The following is a 23,480-nucleotide window of genomic DNA, read 5'->3' on the forward strand; positions in this document are numbered from 1 at the left end:
GGGTTGGTGTTTTGTAGCATAAACGTCGTAACAGGTTTTTTCATCTTCTTTTTGATTGCATTCTCAAAAAAACCGCATACACTAAAACGTGTTCCGCTTCAATTACCCTGGAAATGAGGTAAAATATATTAGCATTTTGGGCGGGAGCAGAAAGATCGGATCGATATCCGATTTGCCGAGACGCATTTATGTGGTCTAATGTAAATGGTACAGTTTTAACAAATCAGATAGATATCGGATCAGAGAAAACACATGAAGTGACCAGGTGTAAAAAGGCCCTAAATGAAGTTCATACCATCACCTACTGTACCATCATGGTAGGTTCCAGAATAGTACAAAGAGTCTTGATGCAGGTGCAAGATGGTGGACCAGTGGAGCAGGAGGATCAGATGGTGTGGTGCATTGCAGGGTGTGTTTTAAATCTGATACAGCTACAGTGCAGTAATAGGGAGGTGTTGGAGAAGGTTGAAAACAGGTTGTGAGGCTGCGTTCTGGATCAGTTGTAGAGGCGCAATGGAGTGCAGAGGCAGAGCTGCCAGGAACGAGTCACAGTAGTCCAGTCAAGAACCTAAAGGAGTCCCTGAGTGGTCTGTGAGGATAGAAATGGATGAAACCTTCTGATGTTGTAAAGAAGAAACCAGCATGAGAGTGTCGGAGAAGCAGTATGCAGTCCAGGGTTACCTCCAGATGCTAAGATCTCAGGTCTATCACTGGAGGATCTTCATCGTATATAATCTGACATGGAGAACACAGGTTATCACACCTTCTGTTATAGAATTCAGCTGAGGTATTGAACATGGTGATGAGTAGAGATCTGGTGAGGTATCGGTGAGGATCATCCATCTGGCCCTGAAATTCTTGCCAAAGTGTTTGACAAAAACGACTTGCCTTTCTTCTTCTACATCTTGCACAGAATTCAGCAAGTATTCCACTGAGTCTTATGTGTACCTCCAAGATGGCTAGGAAGATCTTGATTTCCATTCTTCCTGGAATATTCTTGCAGGTTCCTGAGGAAATCTCTCCTAGATACCATCAGCCATGTTGACTCTGACTGTGGTGTCGGTTCCTCAGACTGCAATTCCAAATGAGTTTTGTGACCCAGCAGCTCTGCATCTCTGACACCTTCTCTACAAGTGCCACGTTGGATCATAGCAACTCTATCTTTAATTCTGTTTCTTACAGTGAGGTGGAATCAGTGTTCATTTTAAACCAAGCAGCTTCTCAGTGTTATCGAATGAGATGATTGTCTTGACCTTGTGTCTTTCTGTTAGGAATAAATTCATCTTTTAGAAGATTCTTTGGTGATAAGCTGTGAAATGACCTTGTGGCTGATTCAATGTTTTGTGGCAATGATCGTATTGCAGAATCTTATAAATGAGTCGTCTGACCTTCCAGCCTTCAGTGAGACTGTAAAACATCTCATGTTGTGCCTGGATGGTGGCCATCAGATCCCAAGACCATCTGTTCATCTGCCACATAGTGAAGGCATGTGGAGCTCTTGTCTTTGCAGATCTTAGCCCACTGGGTGGTGGACGTCATCATCACCTGGTCTCTAATGAACCATGCCACTCTCAGATTAGTGTCTCTTCCTCATGGGTGTTATTTAGAGCCGTATCACTCCAAGACGTCCTACAGTGCTGAGGTTGAGCTAAATGCTCTTTCTCCAGAAATCTCTGGAATTATAATTGTAATTATCAGAGGAACTGATTAGACTTTTCAGTTGAGCCCCAACCGATTCAAGGTCACAGCAAGGTCAAATGTCTGAAATATTTTTGCTTCAGTAGCTTCCTTCATGTTTGATGGATATTTTAAGGGAATTTTTGGCATAGATGAAGGAAGATGAAGCTAGTCAGATGAAGCTAGTCAGATATAATTTCCTTGTTTCTGAGTTCCTAATGTTCCCAGCAGTTCCTTTTGTCCTTATATTGTTCTTGTCAGATTTTTTCCAGCTGTTTTCATCATTTTTCTTGTTTCTAACATTGAGCCATTTTCATGACTCTTAGCTGTTTCCTACCTCAGAATATTTAGTTTGCCACAGATTTGTTCTATTTATTCTTGTGTGTGTGTGTGTGTGTGTGTGTGTGTGTGTGTGTTTGTGTGTGTGTGTGTGTGTAATCTGATAAATATGTTTGAAAAGGATGTTGTGTTTATAATTTGATCAAAAATCGCAGCAGCTCAACAATAAGCGACAGCGAGTGTAATCACAGAACGATATGACTGAGGAATACAAACCAGTGTGTGAGTGTGTGTTGTGTGCGTGATGAGGTTAAGCATCTGGACAAGCATCTGTGTGTGTGTGTGTGTGTGTGTGTGTGTGTGTGTGTGTGTGTGTGTGTGTGTTTTTATTGGATGTGTTCTTGTTGTGAGGAGGTTATTAAATAGTGCCACTGGGGGAAGAAAAATGTAATGTGTGCTTTTTTTGTGGCCTTCGATACAAAACACAAATCACACAATGCAAATGAAAATAAGGACTTAATAAAAAAAATTACAAATAAATTAGAAAATAATAATAATAATAATAATAATAATACTAATAATAATAATAATACAGATTTGAGAGGCCCGGATGGTGCCGTGACCCGGATGGTGCCGTGTTCTGGATTTTTCCATAAGCCAGATGGTGCCATGACCTAGATGGTGCTGTGATTGGGTCCGTCCCCATGTATGATAGTAAATCAGGATTCAGTACGAGTGAAACCGTCTGAGGGACTGAGAGAAGTCCAGCTGTGTTTGTTACAGTTTTGTTGTTGTAGACTGTGTGTTGTGTGTTATCATGTTAGCTCATCATACACTAGTGAATTTTCAGAAAGACACCTGGAAACCTTCTGACTATAAAAAAAACCTCTGTGGAACCGAAGAGTGACAGAAATGTTAAATTGAAGACTCAAAGAAAGAGTGTAAAAGTGACTGTTTTTTTCTTTTAATAACATAAATAATAATGACATCTACTTAGTATTGATGTTCCTACGTTTTTTTTAATTTCCTGCAATAACACAAGCCACAAAACTGACACAAACTTCTAGTAATAAAGTTTTTTTGGCTGTTTTGCTGAAATACCACAAGGCTGATGTTAGTAAGAAAACTCTTAAAAGCTTCATGTGCGATCCGAGTCAAACGAAGTGATTCACTGGAGGCTTCAGTATATGAATAGATTTTTAATGATGTACAGAAACGCAGTCCAATACAGTGACGCTGTAGCTTTCTGTCCTCATGTGTACAAAATACACACATTACAACATGAAGAATATCAACAGTGAGTGAACATCAGGATTAAATGTGATGAATAATATACAGTATCATAAACATCAGTGACATGCAGATGTTTTATTTTATTCTACAGTACTCATACATTTACTGTACAGAATAAATGTTATAAAACCAGTCGGAAGAAATGGAACACTGTATCAAATATTGCTGGTGTAAATAGTCAGGACTTAAAGCGTCTACTGATAATCTGTTATATTCCCTTATACACGCTGGTGCTGTTTGTGCTCCAGAGGAGAGAGACATTTATATTCACACTAAATCTTCTGTTGCGTCCTGTACGGTTTGTCGCTTGTGGGCGTGGCCTGTGTAGCGCTCCATATTTTATGATAAAAATCAGTAGTAGCTGTACAAATAATGCTAACTAGTGAAGGACAAATGAACTAATGAGTAAAAATCAAATGAGTTGTGTGATTTTACTTCACTCAGCTTCCTCCTCAGATCAGATTAGCAAAGCGAGCTAACTGTAACATACATCACTCACCAGAGACACCAGCCATCACTGCTGCTTCCTTCTGAGCTTTGTTTCTCTTCCTAACATCTCAGGACATGTTACTGATAATAAGAGATGATGATGATGATGATGCTGATGATGATGGAACCACGATGATACATTCATCTGATGTTTCTCAGGTGTACAGTAAAATAACTGCAGGTAGGAAGTAAAGTCATGAGTGAGGAACTGAAGAAACGCCGCACCACAGTTTTCTGTAACTGAGCTGACTACATAAGAGTCAGACATTATAACGCATGACAAGACATTATATAGGATTATTATGAACTGTGAATGATGACATTTCCCTGGAGTCCTTCTAAATACTTTGATAGTGTCAGAACCTTGTGAGAGATTTATGGAGATTCACCATGACACCAAACATCAGTCCTGTTCTGATCTTTTTTCCTCTTACATCATTTACATGTCCATTATTTTAGTCCCATGAGCTCCAGAGGATTTGACGCTCACTGAAGCACAATAACGGCTTTAACACTTCAACCTGCTTCTGTTGGAACCAGTTCAGTTGACACTCCAGCTTGCTGAAGATAAACTTCTGAGGTTACAGTCAATAAAACAACATTACACTGGGCTGTCAATCACCTGACTCATTAGAATATCAGGCCACGCCCACTAGGACTGTATGACCTGTGATTTCAGCTGTCGTTAGATCATTTTAACACAGTTAGTTCCTTGTTTGTTAATTAAAACATTTCTAAAGAATTATTCGAAACTTATATGAATATTTTTTAATATATTGAACACTTGAAAAAACACAACATGGAGGTTTAGAACTTTTTTTACTGATATGTTTAAATTGACCAGGATTTTAAATTGTGAGTGCTACTCATTACTACATATTAAAGGTTAGTCTGCCTTGGTGACCTTTGACCCCTGGACATCTTTAACTTTCAAATTTAATGCTATATATTTTTAGTGTTGTTTATATATAAAGTCCAATTAAATAATAAAAGAGTGATTTTGAAAGTTCACAGTCACCTTGATGCAAATCTTTAGGCCTGAGTGTCATATGACCTATCATGACCTCAGACCTCAGGCAGGGTCACAGGCCTTTCACATCCTCACAACTTACACTAAAATACAATCATCCATAAAGACTTGAGTAGAGCTTGAGAGGATTTAAAATCTTGTTCAGACGGACAGCGTGACCTCTGACTTCGGGCCGAGTCTCAGCGCCTCGTGCATGCCGGCGGCAGAGAGCCTGCGGCTGATGTTGCGGTAGCGGCAGGCAAGCAGGCTGCGGTAGGCGGTGCGCAGGTCCCGGTTGGAGAAGGCATAGATAAATGGGTTGATGAGCGAGTTGGCATAGCCGAGCCACAGCAGTGTTCTCTCTATCCACAGAGGCACGCAGCTGCAGCGCACGCCGCACACGAACGGACGCAGTGTCGACAGCACGAAGAAGGGCAGCCAGCAGAAAGTAAACGCGCCCAGCACCATGCCCAGTGTGGCCGCCGCCTTCTGCTCACGCCTGAAGATGGAGGCGCTCTTGCGTTCGGCTTCATTCCACTTTGCACCTCTGAGCCGGTGCATCTTCATAGCCATGGTCATGCAGTCGCTATCGTCGTCTCGGCTGTTTCTGTCATCATCATCACCTTCATCGCTCGGGCGTGGGAAGCCTGAAATGGCATGCTTGGCGGCGCTGAGCTTGGCAGTGCGGTAAATACGGCGGTACATAACCAGCATGACGCTCATGGGGATGTAGAAAGCCACGGCAGTGGAGTAGATGGTGTAGCCAAAGTCCTGGCTGATTAGACACTGGTTATCATCGTTGACATTTTGAGCCCACCCGAACAGCGGTGGCAGTGTGATGGAGGCTGAGAGCAACCACACCGACAGAACCATCCTGGCCATGCACCATCCGTTCTGACGCACCGGGTACGTTAAAGGCCTCGTGATGCCCAGGTACCTGAAATAATAAGTCATACTGATGGTTATATTAAGTTCAGGAAACTCACGTCACCTGACAGCTGCTGGTTCAGCTGGTGAGGGATCGAGGTTGTACAGCTGCAGTAACACAAGTGACAACAGGCACTAAATGTAATCTTTGGCAAATTCCTTGTTTTAAGAGGAATCAAACACTATATAATGGTTCTTATAGGGAAAAAAATTAACTTAGTGGAGACACAAAAACCATTTGACCAGGAGATGAAATCAGGGTTTTCATTTTTAAATGTGACTAAATAAAAACAAGTCTTGATCTGGACACTTTAATGTGTCATAATATTTGGCAAAATGCAGAAAGTCGCAGCTCCGGTCTCGTTCGTCACTGACACCATTGAGTCATGACCTTTCACAGGAAAGACACGGTCGCATGTTGCTTCATGAGTGATGCCGGATTAGAAACTTTAATAAGAAGATTCAACAGTTTCAGTAAAGTAGCTACAACCTGTCAGAAGGAGTGAGAACTTTAGAGCTCGGTCCTGAAGAATCCTCTGTATAGAGACTGACACTGTAACTGATCACCATTATAACCTGCAGCCAGCTGATCAGCACTGTCATGGCCTCACGTGCACAGTTTTGATTTTGGTTTTAAATTCTGGTCTTGCTGAAGCTTACAGTAATAAACTGCAGTCACTCTAACTGTTTGCTTCCTGTCTATTTCCTCCCTGCTCACTGTCACTGCTTCATTCACTCTGTGCTCTGGAAAAGAAATATGCACGTTTAAATGTAAACATTTTGGTGCCGTGACCGTCCTGATAAAACTCTATACCGTTCTGGCCAGAACATTTTACATGTCCTGAGATACAAATGATGATGATGATGATGATGATGCCACCTGGTGACTTTCTGAGCGCGCACGAATCACCTTCAGCCCTGAACAGAACCGCACGTGCTGCGCGCACCGTCTCGTGCTCACCTGTCGATGCTGATGACGCAGAGGGTCATGATGGACGCGGTGCAGCACATGACGTCCATGGCGATGAAGACGTTGCAGAAGAACTGGCCGAAGATCCAGCGGCCGCCGATCAGATCAGTGACGCTGACGAACGGCATGACGGCGAGCGCCACGGAGAGGTCCGCCAGCGCGAGGGACACGATCAGGTAGTTGGAGGGTTGCCGCAGCTTCTTCACCGAGCACACGGACACCACCACCAGCAGGTTTCCGCACGCCGTCACGAGTGTCAGCGCTGTCAGGACGCCGCCGATTAGCGCGCGCTCCACGCCTCCGTAACTCTGCACGTGCTCTGCGCAGCGCGTCCGGTTGCCCGCCTCGGGCGGAATCCGCGGCACGGTGGACAGTGGCGCTGGCGGCTGGGTCATCATCATCATCGCCCAAGACTCGGACCCAGAACCCGCTACACCGGTGTCTCCCGTGTCACGCGCCAAGGTGAAGAGCCGCGCGAGCAGTAACGCGGCACCGGAGTTCACTTCCGCCGCGCGCGCCTTAACCATCACACTAAATAACGTGTTAAACTAATAAAGAAAAAAAGGGGGAATAAAAGCGTGAATGAAACTCGTATGGAATTAAAACGTTAAAATGTTAAAGTGACATTAACATTAAGCGTCATAAAGTAAAAAAAACTATTTAGGCTATAATTAAATTTTAATTCATGTCAAATATTTCATTTATTATTAATAATGCACATTAGAGAGAAATAGTTTGTATTGATATATTCGAATTATCGCCTTCTAGCAAATCTACTAAAATAAAGAATTTAACAGAGCGATGTGAATAAAAATAGGATTATTTAAATGATATTAAATCCGATCATAAATCATATCTTTATTTTGTAATAATTAAAAACATTTCAATTATAAAAATATATAATAAAAGAACAGAATAATCTTTTTTTAAATGTAAGTTAAATCTAAACAACAATTATCGGCCTAATTTGACTAAATGTTGAAGAGAAATGTAAATGACTGTAAAGAAAAATACAAATAAATGAATGCGTAAATCCGGTGTGTCCGGTGGCGCGCGGCTCCGTCTGTTCATCATCACGCGCGCCTTTTATCCGCGACAATCACCGGATAGTGCAGCGCACGCGCACTGAGGGGATGGGGTGGGGTGTGGGGTGGGGGGTATATTGATTGGGTCCACCGAGTTCTCCAAGCTATTTATAGAGCGCGTGCCTCATTGTGCGTTTTTGTGCCGGTTTTTATAGGAACAAAAGGAATGAGGGTCAGAACATGAAAGTGTCTTTGCATAAGGTGTATCTGTGACGTCATCAAATTAATATGTAGGCCATCTAAATCAAGTGGATTATTTTCCTTTAACAGCATGACACGATTTTATTAACTACAATTTTTATTTATGAATCTGTTAATGAACATGAACATGTACTTTTTATCTGTTTATATTTACATCTAATGTTCAGTGAAAGGTGACGTTCTGTAGTGTGTTGTGTTCTAAACACTCGTCCCCTCAGCGGTCTCTCTTTATTCTCTCAGCTCTAAACACTCGTCCCCTCAGCGGTCTCTCTTTATTCTCTCAGCTCTAAACACTCGTCCCCTCAGCAGTCTCTCTTTATTCTCTCAGCTCTAAACACTCGTCTCTCTTTATTCTCTCAGCTCTAAACACTCGTCTCTCTTTATTCTCTCAGCTCTAAACACTCGTCTCTCTTTATTCTCTCAGCTCTAAACACTCGTCCCCTCAGCAGTCTCTCTTTATTCTCTCAGCTCTAAACACTCGTCTCTCTTTACTCTCTCAGCTCTAAACACTCGTCCCCTCAGCTGTCTCTCTTGTGTAAAGTCCTCTGTCCTAAAGAGAACCTTAAAGTTTCAGCTTCACCATTGACTGGTACACAGAGTTCACACTGGAGACTCCATGAGTACATCATACACTCACATCTAACACACACACACACACACACACACACACACACACACACACACACACACACACACACACACAGACCTCACACTGGAGACTCCATCAATGTAAGAAAATAAAATCTCATCATCTGTGTACACGACTGTGGTGAAATCTCCTGTCTTACACACATTCACTTTATGTGAAACTGTGTTCATTTTTACTTAGTTCTTGGTTTGTGTTGTTTTTTTTGTAGCTCTGTGTCTTTATGGTGGAATGTTGGTCCATTTCACTGTGTACTGCTCCATAGATATATGGATGAAATGACAATAAAAGCTTCTTGACTTGACTAAAACAATAACAACTCAGTTTTATTGTGATGTTAATAAAAGCATTAAAGTGTCTATATATTCAATTCAATTCTATTTATTTTTATAACAATTCACATTGTCTCAAAACAATTTGTTTATCTCTAATATTTATCCCTAATGAGTCTGAGGTGATGGTGGTGAGGAAAAAGTCCCTGAGATGATATGAGGAAGAAACCTTGAGAGGAACCAGATTCAGAAGTGAACCTCATCCTCACCTGGGTGACACTGGACAGGAAATAATGTCAATGTAAATAATGTCATTGTAAATAATGTTAATGTAAATAATGTCAGTGTAAATAACGTTAATGTAAATAATGTTAATGTAAATAATGTTATTATAAATAATGTCAGTGTAAATAATGTTAATGTAAATAATGTTATTATAAATAATGTCAGTGTAAATAATGTTAATGTAAATGATGTTAATGTAAATAATGTCAGTGTAAATAATGTTAATGTAATTGATGTAATTTCTACAACAGTCTATAATTGGGGGGTCACGGTGTCTTAGTGGTTAGCACGTTCACCTCACACCTCCAGGGTTGGGGTTCGATTCCCGCCTCCACCTTGTGTGTGTGGAGTTTGCATGTTCTCCCCGTGCCTCGGGGGTTTCCTCCGGGTACTCCGGTTTCCTCCCCTGGTCCAAAGACATGCATGGTAGGTTGATTGGCATCTCTGGAAAATTGTCCGTAGTGTGTGATTGCGTGAGTGAATGAGAGTGTGTGTGTGCCCTGTGATGGGTTGGCACTCCGTCCAGGGTGTATCCTGCCTTGATGCCCGATGACGCCTGAGATAGGCACAGGCTCCCCGTGACCCGAGGTAGTTCGTATAAGCGGTAGAAGATGAATGAGTGAGTGAGTCTATAATTGTGTAACCGAGAACTCCTGAGGAACTAATGGGTCAGAACAAACTCTGAGTTCAGCCCAATACTAATTCCTTCCTGCTAAAAGTCTTCAAATGATCTCTGATAAAGACCAGACCATACAGCTGACTGACACAACAATCATCTAATTCATATATATTCATTCATCTTCTACCGCTTATACGAACTACCTCGGGTCACGGGGAGCCTGTGCCTATCTCAGGCGTCATCGGGCATCAAGGCAGGATACACCCTGGACGGAGTGCCAACCCATCACAGGGCACACACACACACTCTCATTCACTCACGCACTCACACACTACGGACAATTTTCCAGAGATGCCAATCAACCTACCATGCATGTCTTTGGACCGGGGGAGGAAACCGGAGTACCCGGAGGAAACCCCCGAGGCACGGGGAGAACATGCAAACTACACACACACAAGGTGGAGGCGGGAATCGAACCCCCAACCCAGGAGGTGTGAGGCCAACGTGCTAACCACTAAGCCACCGTGACCCCCCATGCACAACATACAGAGCAAAAATTCCAATAAATAAATAAATATGAAAAGAAAATGAAGCTCCGCAGCGCCACTTGGGCGCCACCTAGCGACACGATGCGGTACTGTGCTGCACGATGTAGTCATGGAAGAATTAATACAAAAAAGTTACCTTAAAAACACTTCTTATTTATTTGATATCGTTGTATTTATACAGGAATACTGTAACTGTAAAAATAACACAGATTATATTTATATACTTTTATGAAGCAACTTGCTTTTTAATCATAAACACATCATCTGCAGCATCCGACATTTATTTTACAATCAAACTTTGAGTTTTAGTCTAAACTTCTGTCATGGACATGCCAGTGTATCTGTACTGGTTACCAGTTTACTACATAACTGACATCAACTCATACTGGGAGTGATGCAGCAGCACTTTAGTCTGTTCAGCTCCATCACCTCCTCACCCTTATGCTCTACTCACACAGATCAGCTTTAAAAGCTTTCACTGTTAATGCCATTGAGCTCAGAAGGCAAAAATCCAGTGATGATTAAAATACGCAAATTCAACATTTTTATTTTTAACAACATTAATGTGTATAAAAGGATTTGATCAGATTTCTGAGACTCAACTTTAAGATTAAAATATGAGTAACTCTAAAGGAAGAGAAATAAAGTTGAGATGTTCGTTGTTTCTGTTCTGAGATAAAGAACTAAACCTGAGTTTCTGTAACACTTTACTTCTGTCACTGGAGTAAGAACAGTGGAGATGATAGTGGACTTCAGGAGAAACCCCACACTCTCCATCATGGACAGCACTGTGGCTGCAGTGAAGCCGTTTAAGATCCTGAGCTTCACCATGTCCACCAGGACCTGAAGTGAGACACTCACAGCTCCACCATCACCACCAAGACCTGAAGTGAGACACTCACAGGTCCACCATGTCCACCAAGACCTGAAGTGAGACACTCACAGCTCCACCATGTCCACCAGGTCCTGAAGTGAGACACTCACAGCTCCACCATGTCCACCAAGACCTGAAGTGAGACACTCACAGCTCCACCATGTCCACCAGGTCCTGAAGTGAGACACTCACAGCTCCACCATCACCACCAGGTCCTGAAGTGAGACACTCACAGCTCCACCATCACCACCAGGAGCTGATGTGAGACACTCACAGCTCCACCATCACCACCAGGACATGAAGTGAGACACTCACAGCTCCACCATGTCCACCAGGACCTGAAGTGAGACACTCACAGCTCCACCATCACCACCAGGAGCTGAAGTGAGACACTCACAGCTCCACCATCACCACCAGGACCTGACGTGAGACACTCACAGCTCCACCATCACCACCAGGACATGAAGTGAGACACTCACAGCTCCACCATGTCCACCAGGACCTGAAGTGAGACACTCACAGCTCCACCATCACCACCAGGAGCTGAAGTGAGACACTCACAGCTCCACCATCACCACCAGGAGCTGAAGTGAGACACTCACAGCTCCACCATGTCCACCAGGACCTGAAGTGAGACACTCACAGCTCCACCATCACCACCAGGTCCTGAAGTGAGACACTCACAGCTCCACCATCACCACCAGGACCTGACGTGAGACACTCACAGCTCCACCATGTCCACCAGGACCTGAAGTGAGACACTCACAGCTCCACCATCACCACCAGGACCTGACGTGAGACACTCACAGCTCCACCATGTCCACCAGGACCTGAAGTGAGACACTCACAGCTCCACCATCACCACCAGGAGCTGAAGTGAGACACTCACAGCTCCACCATCACCACCAGGAGCTGAAGTGAGACACTCACAGCTCCACCATGTCCACCAGGACCTGAAGTGAGACACTCACAGCTCCACCATCACCACCAGGTCCTGAAGTGAGACACTCACAGATCCACCATCACCACCAGGACATGAAGTGAGACACTCACAGCTCCACCATGTCCACCAGGACCTGAAGTGAGACACTCACAGCTCCACCATCACCACCAGGAGCTGAAGTGAGACACTCACAGCTCCACCATCACCACCAGGTCCTGAAGTGAGACACTCACAGCTCCACCATCACCACCAGGAGCTGAAGTGAGACACTCACAGCTCCACCATCACCACCAGGTCCTGAAGTGAGACACTCACAGCTCCACCATCACCACCAGGACCTGGAGTGAGACACTCACAGCTCCACCATCACCACCAGGTCCTGAAGTGAGACACTCACAGCTCCACCATCACCACCAGGACCTGGAGTGAGACACTCACAGCTCCACCATCACCACCAGGAGCTGAAGTGAGACACTCACAGCTCCACCATCACCACCAGGACCTGACGTGAGACACTCACAGCTCCACCATCACCACCAGGACATGAAGTGAGACACTCACAGCTCCACCATGTCCACCAGGACCTGAAGTGAGACACTCACAGCTCCACCATCACCACCAGGAGCTGAAGTGAGACACTCACAGCTCCACCATCACCACCAGGAGCTGAAGTGAGACACTCACAGCTCCACCATGTCCACCAGGACCTGAAGTGAGACACTCACAGCTCCACCATCACCACCAGGTCCTGAAGTGAGACACTCACAGCTCCACCATCACCACCAGGACATGAAGTGAGACACTCACAGCTCCACCATGTCCACCAGGACCTGAAGTGAGACACTCACAGCTCCACCATCACCACCAGGAGCTGAAGTGAGACACTCACAGCTCCACCATGTCCACCAGGACCTGAAGTGAGACACTCACAGCTCCACCATCACCACCAGGAGCTGAAGTGAGACACTCACAGCTCCACCATCACCACCAGGACCTGACGTGAGACACTCACAGCTCCACCATAACCACCAGGACATGAAGTGAGACACTCACAGCTCCACCATGTCCACCAGGACCTGAAGTGAGACACTCACAGCTCCACCATCACCACCAGGAGCTGAAGTGAGACACTCACAGCTCCACCATCACCACCAGGACCTGACGTGAGACACTCACAGCTCCACCATAACCACCAGGACATGAAGTGAGACACTCACAGCTCCACCATGTCCACCAGGACCTGAAGTGAGACACTCACAGCTCCACCATCACCACCAGGAGCTGAAGTGAGACACTCACAGCTCCACCATCACCACCAGGACCTGACGTGAGACACTCACAGCTCCACCATAACCACCAGGACATGAAGTGAGACACTCACAGCTCCACCATGTCCACCAGGACTTGAAGTGAGACACTCACAGCTCCACCATCACCACCAGGAGCTGAAGTGAGACACTCACAGCTCCACCATCACCACCAGGAGCTGTAGTGAGACACTCACAGCTCCACCATGTCCACCAGGACCTGGAGTGAGACACTCACATCAACAACACAGTTAAAAGGATGTAGTTCCTTCACCAGTAGAAGTTGCCACAGGAGCTGCTGAAACTGTTCTATTATCTATACAGAGCCCCAGACACCAGCACGGTTTCTTCACCCAGACAATGAACAGGTAAATGTTCCCCATTACACAATAACAACGGTTAATAACCTTATATCTATTTGTTACCATCTCCATCACAGTGCATCCTACATCTCATGCTGTATCTGACACCATGACGACGAGGCTTCTTTCCGCGCTCTGATTGGTCATCTCTCTGCGCTCTGATTGGTCAGCGTGCAGTCAGACGGTGCGCCTGACTCAAACCACCAATCGGTGTCGACTCCTCCCTGCGCGAGGCCACCGGGTCTACGGTCCAATCAGCTCTCGAGCTTTGTCAGCACGAGCGTTTAAAGGGACCGCTTGTGCGAGTGTACAGAACAATTCCTCCGTTTTAATGATAAAAAAAAATCAGTTTCTCTCTAAACCTTGTTGTAGATTTTACACTTCGGGTAAAAAAAAACAGTTCTGTGAAGAGATTTTACACCTGAGTAACAAAATGAAGCTGAAAAGTAATAAAAGTCCAGGTAAGGAATAAAGATGATAAATATTTAGTGTAATATTATGTGTGTGTACTCACTAGTTATGTCCAGGTAAGGAATAAAGATCATGAATATTTAGTGTAATCTCATGTTGTGTGTGTACTCACTAGTTATATAGATGGTTTATAACATGACAACAGCACAAACACTCATTATTCACTATATACTGTATATATTACACATGAGATGATCCATGTGAAAGTGTCTCATGTTGTGGTCTGATGACATGCACCAGACTTAGATCTGGTGTCCTCTGGTGTCTGATTGGTTGGTTTCCGAGAGTGTTTTGAGGAGCAGTGTACAGGACTGAAGCATGGACGAAGCAGATCACATGCACAGTTTGCTAGTTGCCACACTGAGTTGATGTGTATTTGCATAAAGATAAAATTTTATTTCAACTTTTTCACACCCACATCTGGTCACCGGTGCTCGCTGATGCTCAAGTCTCTCAGCTCTCAGTGAAAATGAAGGTTTCCAGTCACTTTGCCACTGCAAGTCTCTATGAGTGAACATCAGTTTTACTCCTTTTTACCACCTTTATTACTGAAGATCTCTACACACAGACAGTATTCTGTGTGTTTTAGTGAAGAACATACTCGTGAAGAACGTAGTGAAATCAGGTTTGCATAACTCTGAGGTTATTACAGGTTGTCTGATTTCAGCTCCGTGTGAACTTTGCCTCCAATCATCCGAGTTTGAACACAGCTGAGTGTGTAATGTTGTCCTTCATTTATTTCCAGTTGACTTTGTATCCTGAATGTGGGACACTTCAGACATACCAGAGCTGAAGTGATCTTCACCCACCACTGCTTTTTTTCCCCTCTTTTTCTTTCTTCCTTCAGATCCCTTCTTTCTGCCCTTTCTCAGATTTGGATGAGTTTGAGATTTGTAGAAACAGACAGAAGGTCAGTGAGATCTCCAGGTGCTTCTGACCTTCAGTAAACAGGACTTGCGACAAAAAAAGGCACAAAGTACAAATCCTATGTTGGAAACATAGAGAGTGTTCAGTGACTGAACGAAGTGAGCAGAGTCTCTGTCTGCTGACCAGAAAGCCAGAATAACAAAGCAGGAGGATAAAATGGTAACATTAATAACTGATGTACGGCTCAGTCGTGACAATCTTCTCTGTGTAGCTCAGTGACATTTCATTGGACGCTCCCTCATTGGTCTTCAGGAGGGACCTAAATGTAGTGGTTTGTTCAAGACGGCTGGTGTAGGGGGCACTACTGGCATGACAAGCATATGTGAGGGAGTTAACACCTTGGTCACCATCTACCCCCCTCCCTAGTGCCCCTATGGTAGATTACACATGATAAGGTTGAGAGTGGAGAAAATGTGATGAAATGCCTCTTGGGTGCTTTTTCAGTGGTGACTATGAGACACAGTGTCCTTTAGGGTTCTCTTACATGTGAGGACACACAATGAAGTGCCCTAATGGGTGACTGATAAGAAGTGTCCTTTTTTCCACACTTACAGAGAACAGAGAATACAGAGAATTTACAGAGAATCAGACAGAGAACATAGACGTTTTATGTCTTAAAGGGTCTTTGCTTGTCACTCTGAGGAAGGTTTCTCTCTCAGAACCCTTTTGGGAAGGTTAGAACCTGTAACTATGTAGTGGAGTCTTTTTTCAAAGTGCTGTCTGAACTGTGTGATGTTATAAAGAGAAAGACAACAGCGAAGGATCAGGCGATTCCAGGATTCAACCTAACAACCTCCTGATCAGTAGTTCAGATTTATAACTTTCCCTCTTCCTTCTTCTCCAGCTTTTCCCTGGTTTGGTTTGGATATTGGTGGATCCTTGGTGAAGCTGGTGTACTTCGAGCCACATGACATGACAGAGGAGGAGGAAGAGGAGTTGGGGAGCTTAAGGACGATTTGCTCATACCTCAGATCCAACATGCTGTACAGGAAGTGCGTCGTGCGGGACGTCCAGCTGGAGCTTCGGGACCTGAGCTTGTGTGGACGAGTCGGGACACTGCACTTCATCCGCTTCCAAACAGCCAACGTCATGCCCTTCCTTGCCGCTGTACAAGAGAAAACCATCGGCAAGCTCCACAGGACCATCTGCGCCACCGGGGGCGGGGCTTACAAGTTTGAGAACGACTTCAGTATGGTGAGATGGACAGATAATTGTTGCTAACAGCGATATACAGTATGTGTAGGACTGTTGATGTTCTAGCGTCTGATTTCCATCTCCATGTGTGCAGATCGCGGGTGTGGAGTTAGCTAAGCTGGACGAGCTGAACTGTCTGATCCATGGGTTGCTCTATTTGGATGCAGTTGGGTTTAATGGGAAACCGGAGTGTTATTATTTTGAGAACCCCACAGATACGCAGCGCTGCATGAAGCGGATGTGTTGTCTGGACAACCCGTTCCCCATGCTGCTGGTCAACATCGGGTCTGGGGTCAGCGTCCTCGCTGTTTACTCCGAGAACAAATACAAACGCATCTCCGGCACCAGGTCAGTCAGAAAGAAAAAAATAATCTAATATTTTGATTAACATTTATTTGGATTAATAGGAAGTTTAAGAATTTAACCAACAAACACAGCGAAGGAAGTCTATAAATACAGCAAGTATCAAAACCTCTAAATAAATAAATGTATAAATAAATAAATAACTCTAGAAGATGTCTAGATGTCCTTGGAAATTTTTTTTAATCTGTTTTTATTCAGACTTGGCATTTATTTATTTATTTATTTATATATTTATTTATTTATTTATTTATTTGTCTAAAAACAAAACAGAATAGTTAATTAAATAAAAGATATATATATATATTTTTAAATATAATGACATGGCAATGTTTAAGATTGTTATCTAGAACTCTAATATATTTTTATTCATTTTATTTTTTATCTAGTCTCTGAGTATCTGCTCCTTCATTTCCTCATCAAGTCCCTGCAATCTTTATGTTCAGTAAATAAAGATCAGTGCTTCTGTTGTGTTCCAGTCTGGGTGGAGGGACGTTCCTGGGTCTGTGCTGTCTGTTGACGGGCTGCGAGACGTTTGAGGAAGCTTTGGAGATGGCGAGCAGAGGAGACAGCAACAACGTGGACAAACTGGTGAAGGATATTTACGGAGGAGATTATCAACGGTTCAGCCTCCAGGGGTCCATTGTCGCCTCCAGGTGTGTGTGTTTGTCTGTTTGTTTGTCTGTGTGTTTTGACTGTGTCTGTCTGTCTGTGTGTCTGTGTGCCTGTCTGTCTGTGTGTCTGTGTGCCTGTCTGTCTGTCTGTCTGTGTGCCTGTCTGTCTGTGTGTCTGTGTGTCTGTGCCTGTCTGTCTGTCTGTGTGCCTGTCTGTCTGTGTGTCTGTGCCTGTCTGTCTGTCTGTGTGCCTGTCTGTCTGTGTGTCTGTGTGTCTGTGCCTGTCTGTCTGTCTGTGTGCCTGTCTGTCTGTGTGTCTGTGTGTCTGTGCCTGTCTGTCTGTCTGTGTGCCTGTCTGTCTGTGTGTCTGTGCCTGTCTGTCTGTGTGTCTGTGTGCCTGTCTGTCTGTGTGTCTGTGTGCCTGTCTGTCTGTGTGTCTGTGTGTCTGTGCCTGTCTGTGTGTCTGTGTGCCTGTCTGTCTGTGTGTCTGTGTGTCTGTGCCTGTCTGTCTGTCTGTGTGCCTGTCTGTCTGTGTGTCTGTGCCTGTGTGTGTGTTAGATCTGTGTGATCTCAGTTTCCCTGATGTTGATGTGTTAATATGTAAACTGTAAATAGCCTTTAAACCTTGAAAGATTTTATTATTTCGAAATAAAGGTGTTTTGAAGCAGAGAAATCTGTACAAAGTGTTTTGTAGCTTGATTGTGGTGAGTGTGTGATGTGTCTGATTACTCTTTAATCTGAAATAGTATGAAAATGTTATCTCGTGTGTGTGTTGCTGTGTGTGTGTGTCACTGTGTGTGTGTGTCGCTGTGTGTTGCTGTGTGTGTGTGTCGCTGTGTGTGTCGCTGTGTGTTGCTGTGTGTGTGTGTGTCGCTGTGTGTGTGTGTGTCGCTGTGTGTGTGTGTGTGTCGCTGTGTGTGTGTGTGTCGCTGTGTGTGTGTGTCGCTGTGTGTGTGTCGCTGTGTGTGTGTGTGTTGCTGTGTGTGTGTTGCTGTGTGTGTGTGTCGCTGTGTGTGTGTCGCTGTGTGTGTGTGTGTGTCGCTGTGTGTGTGTGTCGCTGTGTGTGTGTGTGTCGCTGTGTGTGTAGTTTTGGGCACATGATGAGTAAGGAGAAGAGGGACAGCATCTCTAGAGAAGACCTGGCTCGAGCCACACTGGTCACCATTACCAACAACATCGGCTCCATCGCACGCATGTGTGCCGTCAATGAGGTGTGTGCGGGTGTGTTTCTGAGTCTTGGTGTGTGTGTCTTTCTGTGTGTGTGTTTCTTTCTGTGTGTGTGTTTCTTTCTGTGTGTGTGTTTCTTTCTGTGTGTGTGTGTTTCTTTCTGTGTGTGTGTTTCTTTCTGTGTGTGTGTTTATTTCTGTGTGTGTGTGTTTCTTTCTGTGTGTGTGTGTTTCTTTCTGTGTGTGTGTGTTTCTTTCTGTGTGTGTGTGTGTCTGTCTTTGTGTGTGTGTATCTTTCTGTGTCTGTGTGTCTGTCTGTGTCTGTAACATAAAAACCGGTGTATCAGTGATTATCATTGTCTACATTTCATAACATATTTATTTATTTATTAATGTGACGACATTTCAAACATTTACAACATCCATTTATAAAAACGCAAACATTCAGAGATTCAGTGTTAGGATGAGATTCAGTGTTATGATGTCACTTTTTTATTAATTAAAATGAAACTTACATCCAATTGGACACTTTTTTTGCTTGAAATCAGGCTTACACGTGATTTTAATTAAGAAATATTTTCTTCTGGTCAATACAACCAGATGTAGTAAACTGATCCACACTAACATGACTTGACCCCTAATGAGGAATGCTGAACTCATCAGTGCTTTATTTACATCACGTGAGCTCTCGGTTATGAGGCAGTCACACAGTCACAAATAAAGAGAACGTGGAATGTTTAACGTGTAACTATTTGTGTCAAACGTATTTAATCGTGTTAAATGTGAAAGTCACTGATATTAGCTTGTTAGCTCCATCTGTCATGTTCATTAGGAGACTGGATGTGGTTCATGAACTCGGCTGCTCATTGAGTTGCTCACCGTAGATCTGATGGTTTTCCAGAGAAAATAAAAATAAGGACCTCACATACTGAGTGCAGTTTACTTCCAGGGATCGTATCTAGAGCTCAGACATGGAGATGTGTGTGTGTTTTTTTAACAGAAAATCGACAGGGTGGTGTTTGTTGGGAATTTCTTGCGGATCAACACGTTGTCAATGAAGCTGCTCGCATATGCCCTGGACTTCTGGTCAAAAGGACAACTGAAGGCTCTTTTCCTAGAGCATGAGGTAAAAACTGTCAGTACTCTAATGTAAAAAGCTCCATGGTGACTTGGGTGACGATTCTAATGCGATTAAGTGTCTGATTTGGAAAGATGACTATTTTACATTCTTATAGAAAAAACTTAGTGTGTCCACTAGGAGGCGCTGTCACATGACCCACACTAAAATGTTCTGAATTGCAGAGCAGACTTTAGTTTAATTAAAAATAGGACACGCTATTCATCATAACAGAAAATGTGAATCAGTGACTCTTCATTTTTTTACATGGCAAATATTTTCAAAATCTAATTTTTACACTAAATGACTGATAAATGATATAAAACCACAAATAGGTATTTGCAGGTATATAATTTGCTAACAAAGCTAATATGTAGCCTAGCATGTACAGCACACATCGAACAATCAGCGTCCATTTTAGGAACATTAAGATGTAAAGATTTTTTAAGTCAGTTTGCCTTATTGAAAATAAAAATAAAATCCTGGGTGAACAAGTCAGACCCACAAAAACCCAGGGGAAGGAAAATATTAATTATCTATGATGTTGTACAAACAGGATCAAAAGTAGGCGGAGCTTAAGTTGCATTTGATTAAACTTTCTGAATATGACATCACAACTGTTTACAGTGAAGAGGAAATGTATACACTAGTTAGTTGTATGCTAATGTGTGTGTGTCTGTGTGTGTGTGTCTATGTGTGTGTCTGTGTCTGTGTGTGTCTGTGTGTGTGTCTGTGTGTGTGTCTGTGTGTGTGTCTGTGTGTGTGTCTGTGTGCGTGTCTGTGTGTGTGTCTGTGTGTGTGTCTGTGTGTGTGTCTGTGTGTGTGTCTGTGTGTCTGTGTGTGTCTGTGTGTGCGTCTGTGTGTGTGTGTGCGTGTCTGTGTGTCTGTGTGTGTCTGTGTGTGTGCCTGTGTGCATGTGTCTGTGTATCTGTGTGTGTGCCTGTGTGCATGTGTCTGTGTGTCTGTGTGCGTGTCTGTGTGCGTGTCTGTGTGTCTGTGTGTGCGTCTGTGTGTGCGACTGTGTGCGACTGTGTGTGTGTGTCTGTGTGTGTCTGTGTGTGTCTGTGTGTGACTGTGTGTGTGTGTCTGTGTCTGTGTCTGTGTGTGTGTGTGTGTGTGTGTGTAGGGTTACTTCGGAGCAGTCGGTGCGTTTCTGGAGCTCTTGAAGTCATCTGAAGACCCCTGAGAAACACCTCACATCTCTGATGTTAATGTGTAAACTGTAAATAACCTTTACACCTTTAGAGCTTTTATTATTGTAAGATAAGAGATTTTATCACTAATTCACACGGAGCAGGGGTGTGTTTTTTTATGTGTGTATAATGTGAGGTTTCTGTAGAAAGTGTATCTTTTTTTAAAGACACTACATGTGAGTGCTGTTTTATTAAAAACAGAATTTTTCACAATTAATATTTGTCTATCTCTGATTCTTAGATTCAGTTTCATAAAAGTTTGAGGCTTTTTCTAATTAAATATGCAAAAAATTTGCACACTGTAGATCAAATTAATATTTATCACTTTGAAGACATTTTTAAAAATTTTGGAGAAATTCACCTGCAATGTTTTGTTCATTTCCAAAGTGAAAATTTTCAGAATTCTGAATATTAAAAAAACAAAAAATGTTTTAAGTGCTTTTGCATTTAAGGATGTAGTACATAGTGTGATTATGAAGTGGGTGGAGCTTAATGTCTTCAAAAGTGTTAAAGTTTAAGAAAGTGTTATGGACAAGAACAAAATAAAGTAAAATAATATTTTTTCTTTTTTCTTTTTTAAATAATTTTGCCTTATTTAAATGTATACAAACATTCTAAAAACATCGTCTTTTGAAGTGATTAACGTGTGATTAACACGTGACCCTCCCTGTGTATCTTTACTTTCATTAATTTGAATATATGACATATTTTAAAGCATTTGAAATAATTTAAATGTATAAAGTTTAAAACTTTTTTTTTCATGTTCTTTTAAGTTTGCTTTTATTTCTGTGGGTTTGAAAAAGATAAAAGTGCCACATTTTCCAAGAGAAATTAGGAATTAATTTTGTCTAAACAATGTTATCTTTTTGGTTTCAAATGTTTTTATGAAGAAACTGGAGAAATAAAATGTCATTGTAAAAAATAAAATGTATAAATATATAATCATTTATCTCTTGGCTGTTAATGTCTGTGATTTTTCTTTGATGATGATGATGATGATGATGATAATAATAATAATATTAATAATAATAATAATAATAATAATAATAATAATAATAATAATAAGAAGAAGAAGAAGTTTAAATTTTTATAACCCTTTTAAAATCAACCAGAGAATTTTTACAGAAAATTTTTCAGAAAAAATTGGTTGCTTGTTGCTTTAAAAAAAATCATCTTTATCAAAACAATATCCACAGTCTCGACATCACTGAAGTTAATCCAGATATTACTGAGACTATTTATTGAATCTTTTTTCATGATTCTTTAATATTTTTAGATTTTTTAGTTTTCACATGAATATAATTTTTGTTTTAAACGTGTAAAAGTCATAAAAACGTGACTCTTTTGGAGCAAGCATAATGAATTGATTCAGTCTACACACAACTACAGTGCTTTACAAGTACAGGACAGGAAGAGTTAGATAAACTTATTACTACAGCTACATTAACAACTTGTTCACTAGACCCCATTCACACTAAATTACTGAAAGAAGTGTTACATAAAGCTGGTGAGCCTCTTCTTAATATTATTAACTCCTCGTTATCTTTAGGTTACGTCCCTAAATCCTTCAAGTTGGCAGTTATTAAGCCCCTCATTAACAAACCTAATTTAGATCCTAATGAACTATCAAATTACAGACCTATTTCACATCTTCTGTTTATGTCTAAAATACTAGAAAAGGTTGTGTCTGTTCAACTGAGCTCCTTCTTACAGGAGAACAATATCTTTGAAGAGTTTCAGTCAGGTTTCAGGCCCCATCATAGCACAGAAACTGCTATTGTTAAAGTTACAAATGACTTGTTCTTAGCTTCGGACAAAGACTGTATGTCACTATTAGTTCTACTTGACCTTAGTGCTGCATTCGACACTATAGATCACAACATTCTCCTAGATCACTTACAAAATTACACAGGTATTCATGGACAGGCTTTAAGTTGGTTTAGATCCTACCTGTCTGATCGATACCATTTTGTAGAATTAAATGCTGAATCCTCCAGTTTATTACCAGTTAATTATGGGGTCCCTCAAGGATCAGTTCTAGGACCTCTGCTCTTCTCGATATACATGCTTCCATTAGAGAACATCATTAGAAGACATGGGATTAGCTTCCACTGCTATGCTGACGACACACAGTTATACATCTCCTCAAAACCAGATGAAATAACTAAATTGTCGAAATTAACTCAATGCCTTAGAGAAATAAAAGACTGGATGAGCTGTAACTTTCTGTTGTTAAACTCTGATAAGACAGAAACACTACTTATAGGCCCAAAAACCAGTACAAAGAAACTCTCACACTTCAACTTCCATTTAGAGGGATGTTCTGTTACTAGTAGCTCGACAGTGAAAGACCTGGTGTTTATTAGACAGTAACTTGTCTTTAAAATCATATCACCATATTACAAACACAGCCTTCTTCACCTTAGAAATATTACCAAGCTGAGAAACATCCTGTCTGTATCTGATGCTGAGAAGCTAGTTCACACTTTCATGACCTCTAGACTGGACTATTGTAATGCATTACTAGGTGGTTGTCCTGCATCTTTAATAAATAGGCTACAGTTAGTCCAAAATGCAGCTGCCAGAGTTCTCACTAGGACAAGAAAGTATGACCATATAACCCCAATTTTATCATCTCTACACTGGCTACCT

The 23,480-nt window shown here is 42.4% G+C and overlaps 2 protein-coding genes across 2 annotated transcripts; one reads left to right on the forward strand and one right to left on the reverse strand.

The window, feature by feature from the left end:
• Positions 1-4,769: 4,769 nt before the first annotated feature.
• htr7a (5-hydroxytryptamine (serotonin) receptor 7a) lies at positions 4,770-7,397 on the reverse strand. Its single transcript, XM_060879227.1, has 2 exons — positions 6,636-7,397; positions 4,770-5,684 (listed from the first exon to the last, which is right to left on the reverse strand). Exons 1-2 carry the CDS (start codon positions 7,169-7,171, stop codon positions 4,910-4,912), a joined length of 1,311 nt encoding a protein of 436 aa, XP_060735210.1. The 5' UTR covers positions 7,172-7,397; the 3' UTR covers positions 4,770-4,909.
• Positions 7,398-14,078: 6,681 nt separating this feature from the next.
• Positions 14,079-21,770, forward strand: pank1a (pantothenate kinase 1a). Its single transcript, XM_060880116.1, has 7 exons — positions 14,079-14,247; positions 16,029-16,378; positions 16,473-16,726; positions 17,218-17,394; positions 18,440-18,563; positions 19,519-19,644; positions 20,762-21,770. The coding sequence occupies exons 1-7, from the start codon at positions 14,118-14,120 to the stop codon at positions 20,819-20,821; spliced, it is 1,221 nt and encodes a 406-aa protein (XP_060736099.1). The 5' UTR covers positions 14,079-14,117; the 3' UTR covers positions 20,822-21,770.
• The last annotated feature ends 1,710 nt before the right edge of the window (positions 21,771-23,480 follow it).

This window comes from Tachysurus vachellii, chromosome 10 (genome assembly GCF_030014155.1).
Source record: "Tachysurus vachellii isolate PV-2020 chromosome 10, HZAU_Pvac_v1, whole genome shotgun sequence".
In the NCBI taxonomy this organism is placed as follows: domain Eukaryota; kingdom Metazoa; phylum Chordata; class Actinopteri; order Siluriformes; family Bagridae; genus Tachysurus; species Tachysurus vachellii.

Bases quoted from the DNA above. Each gene is read 5' to 3' on its own strand.
- pank1a (XM_060880116.1), top strand. From the start codon at position 14,118: ATGATAAAAAAAAATCAGTTTCTCTCTAAACCTTGTTGTAGATTTTAC. The intron at 14,248-16,028 runs GTAAGGAATAAA...CTTCTTCTCCAG, and splicing joins GAAAAGTAATAAAAGTCCAG to CTTTTCCCTGGTTTGGTTTG. The intron at 16,379-16,472 runs GTGAGATGGACA...CCATGTGTGCAG, and splicing joins TTGAGAACGACTTCAGTATG to ATCGCGGGTGTGGAGTTAGC.
- htr7a (XM_060879227.1), bottom strand. From the start codon at position 7,171: ATGGTTAAGGCGCGCGCGGCGGAAGTGAACTCCGGTGCCGCGTTACTG. The intron at 5,685-6,635 runs GTGAGCACGAGA...TTATTATTTCAG, and splicing joins TGCGTCATCAGCATCGACAG to GTACCTGGGCATCACGAGGC.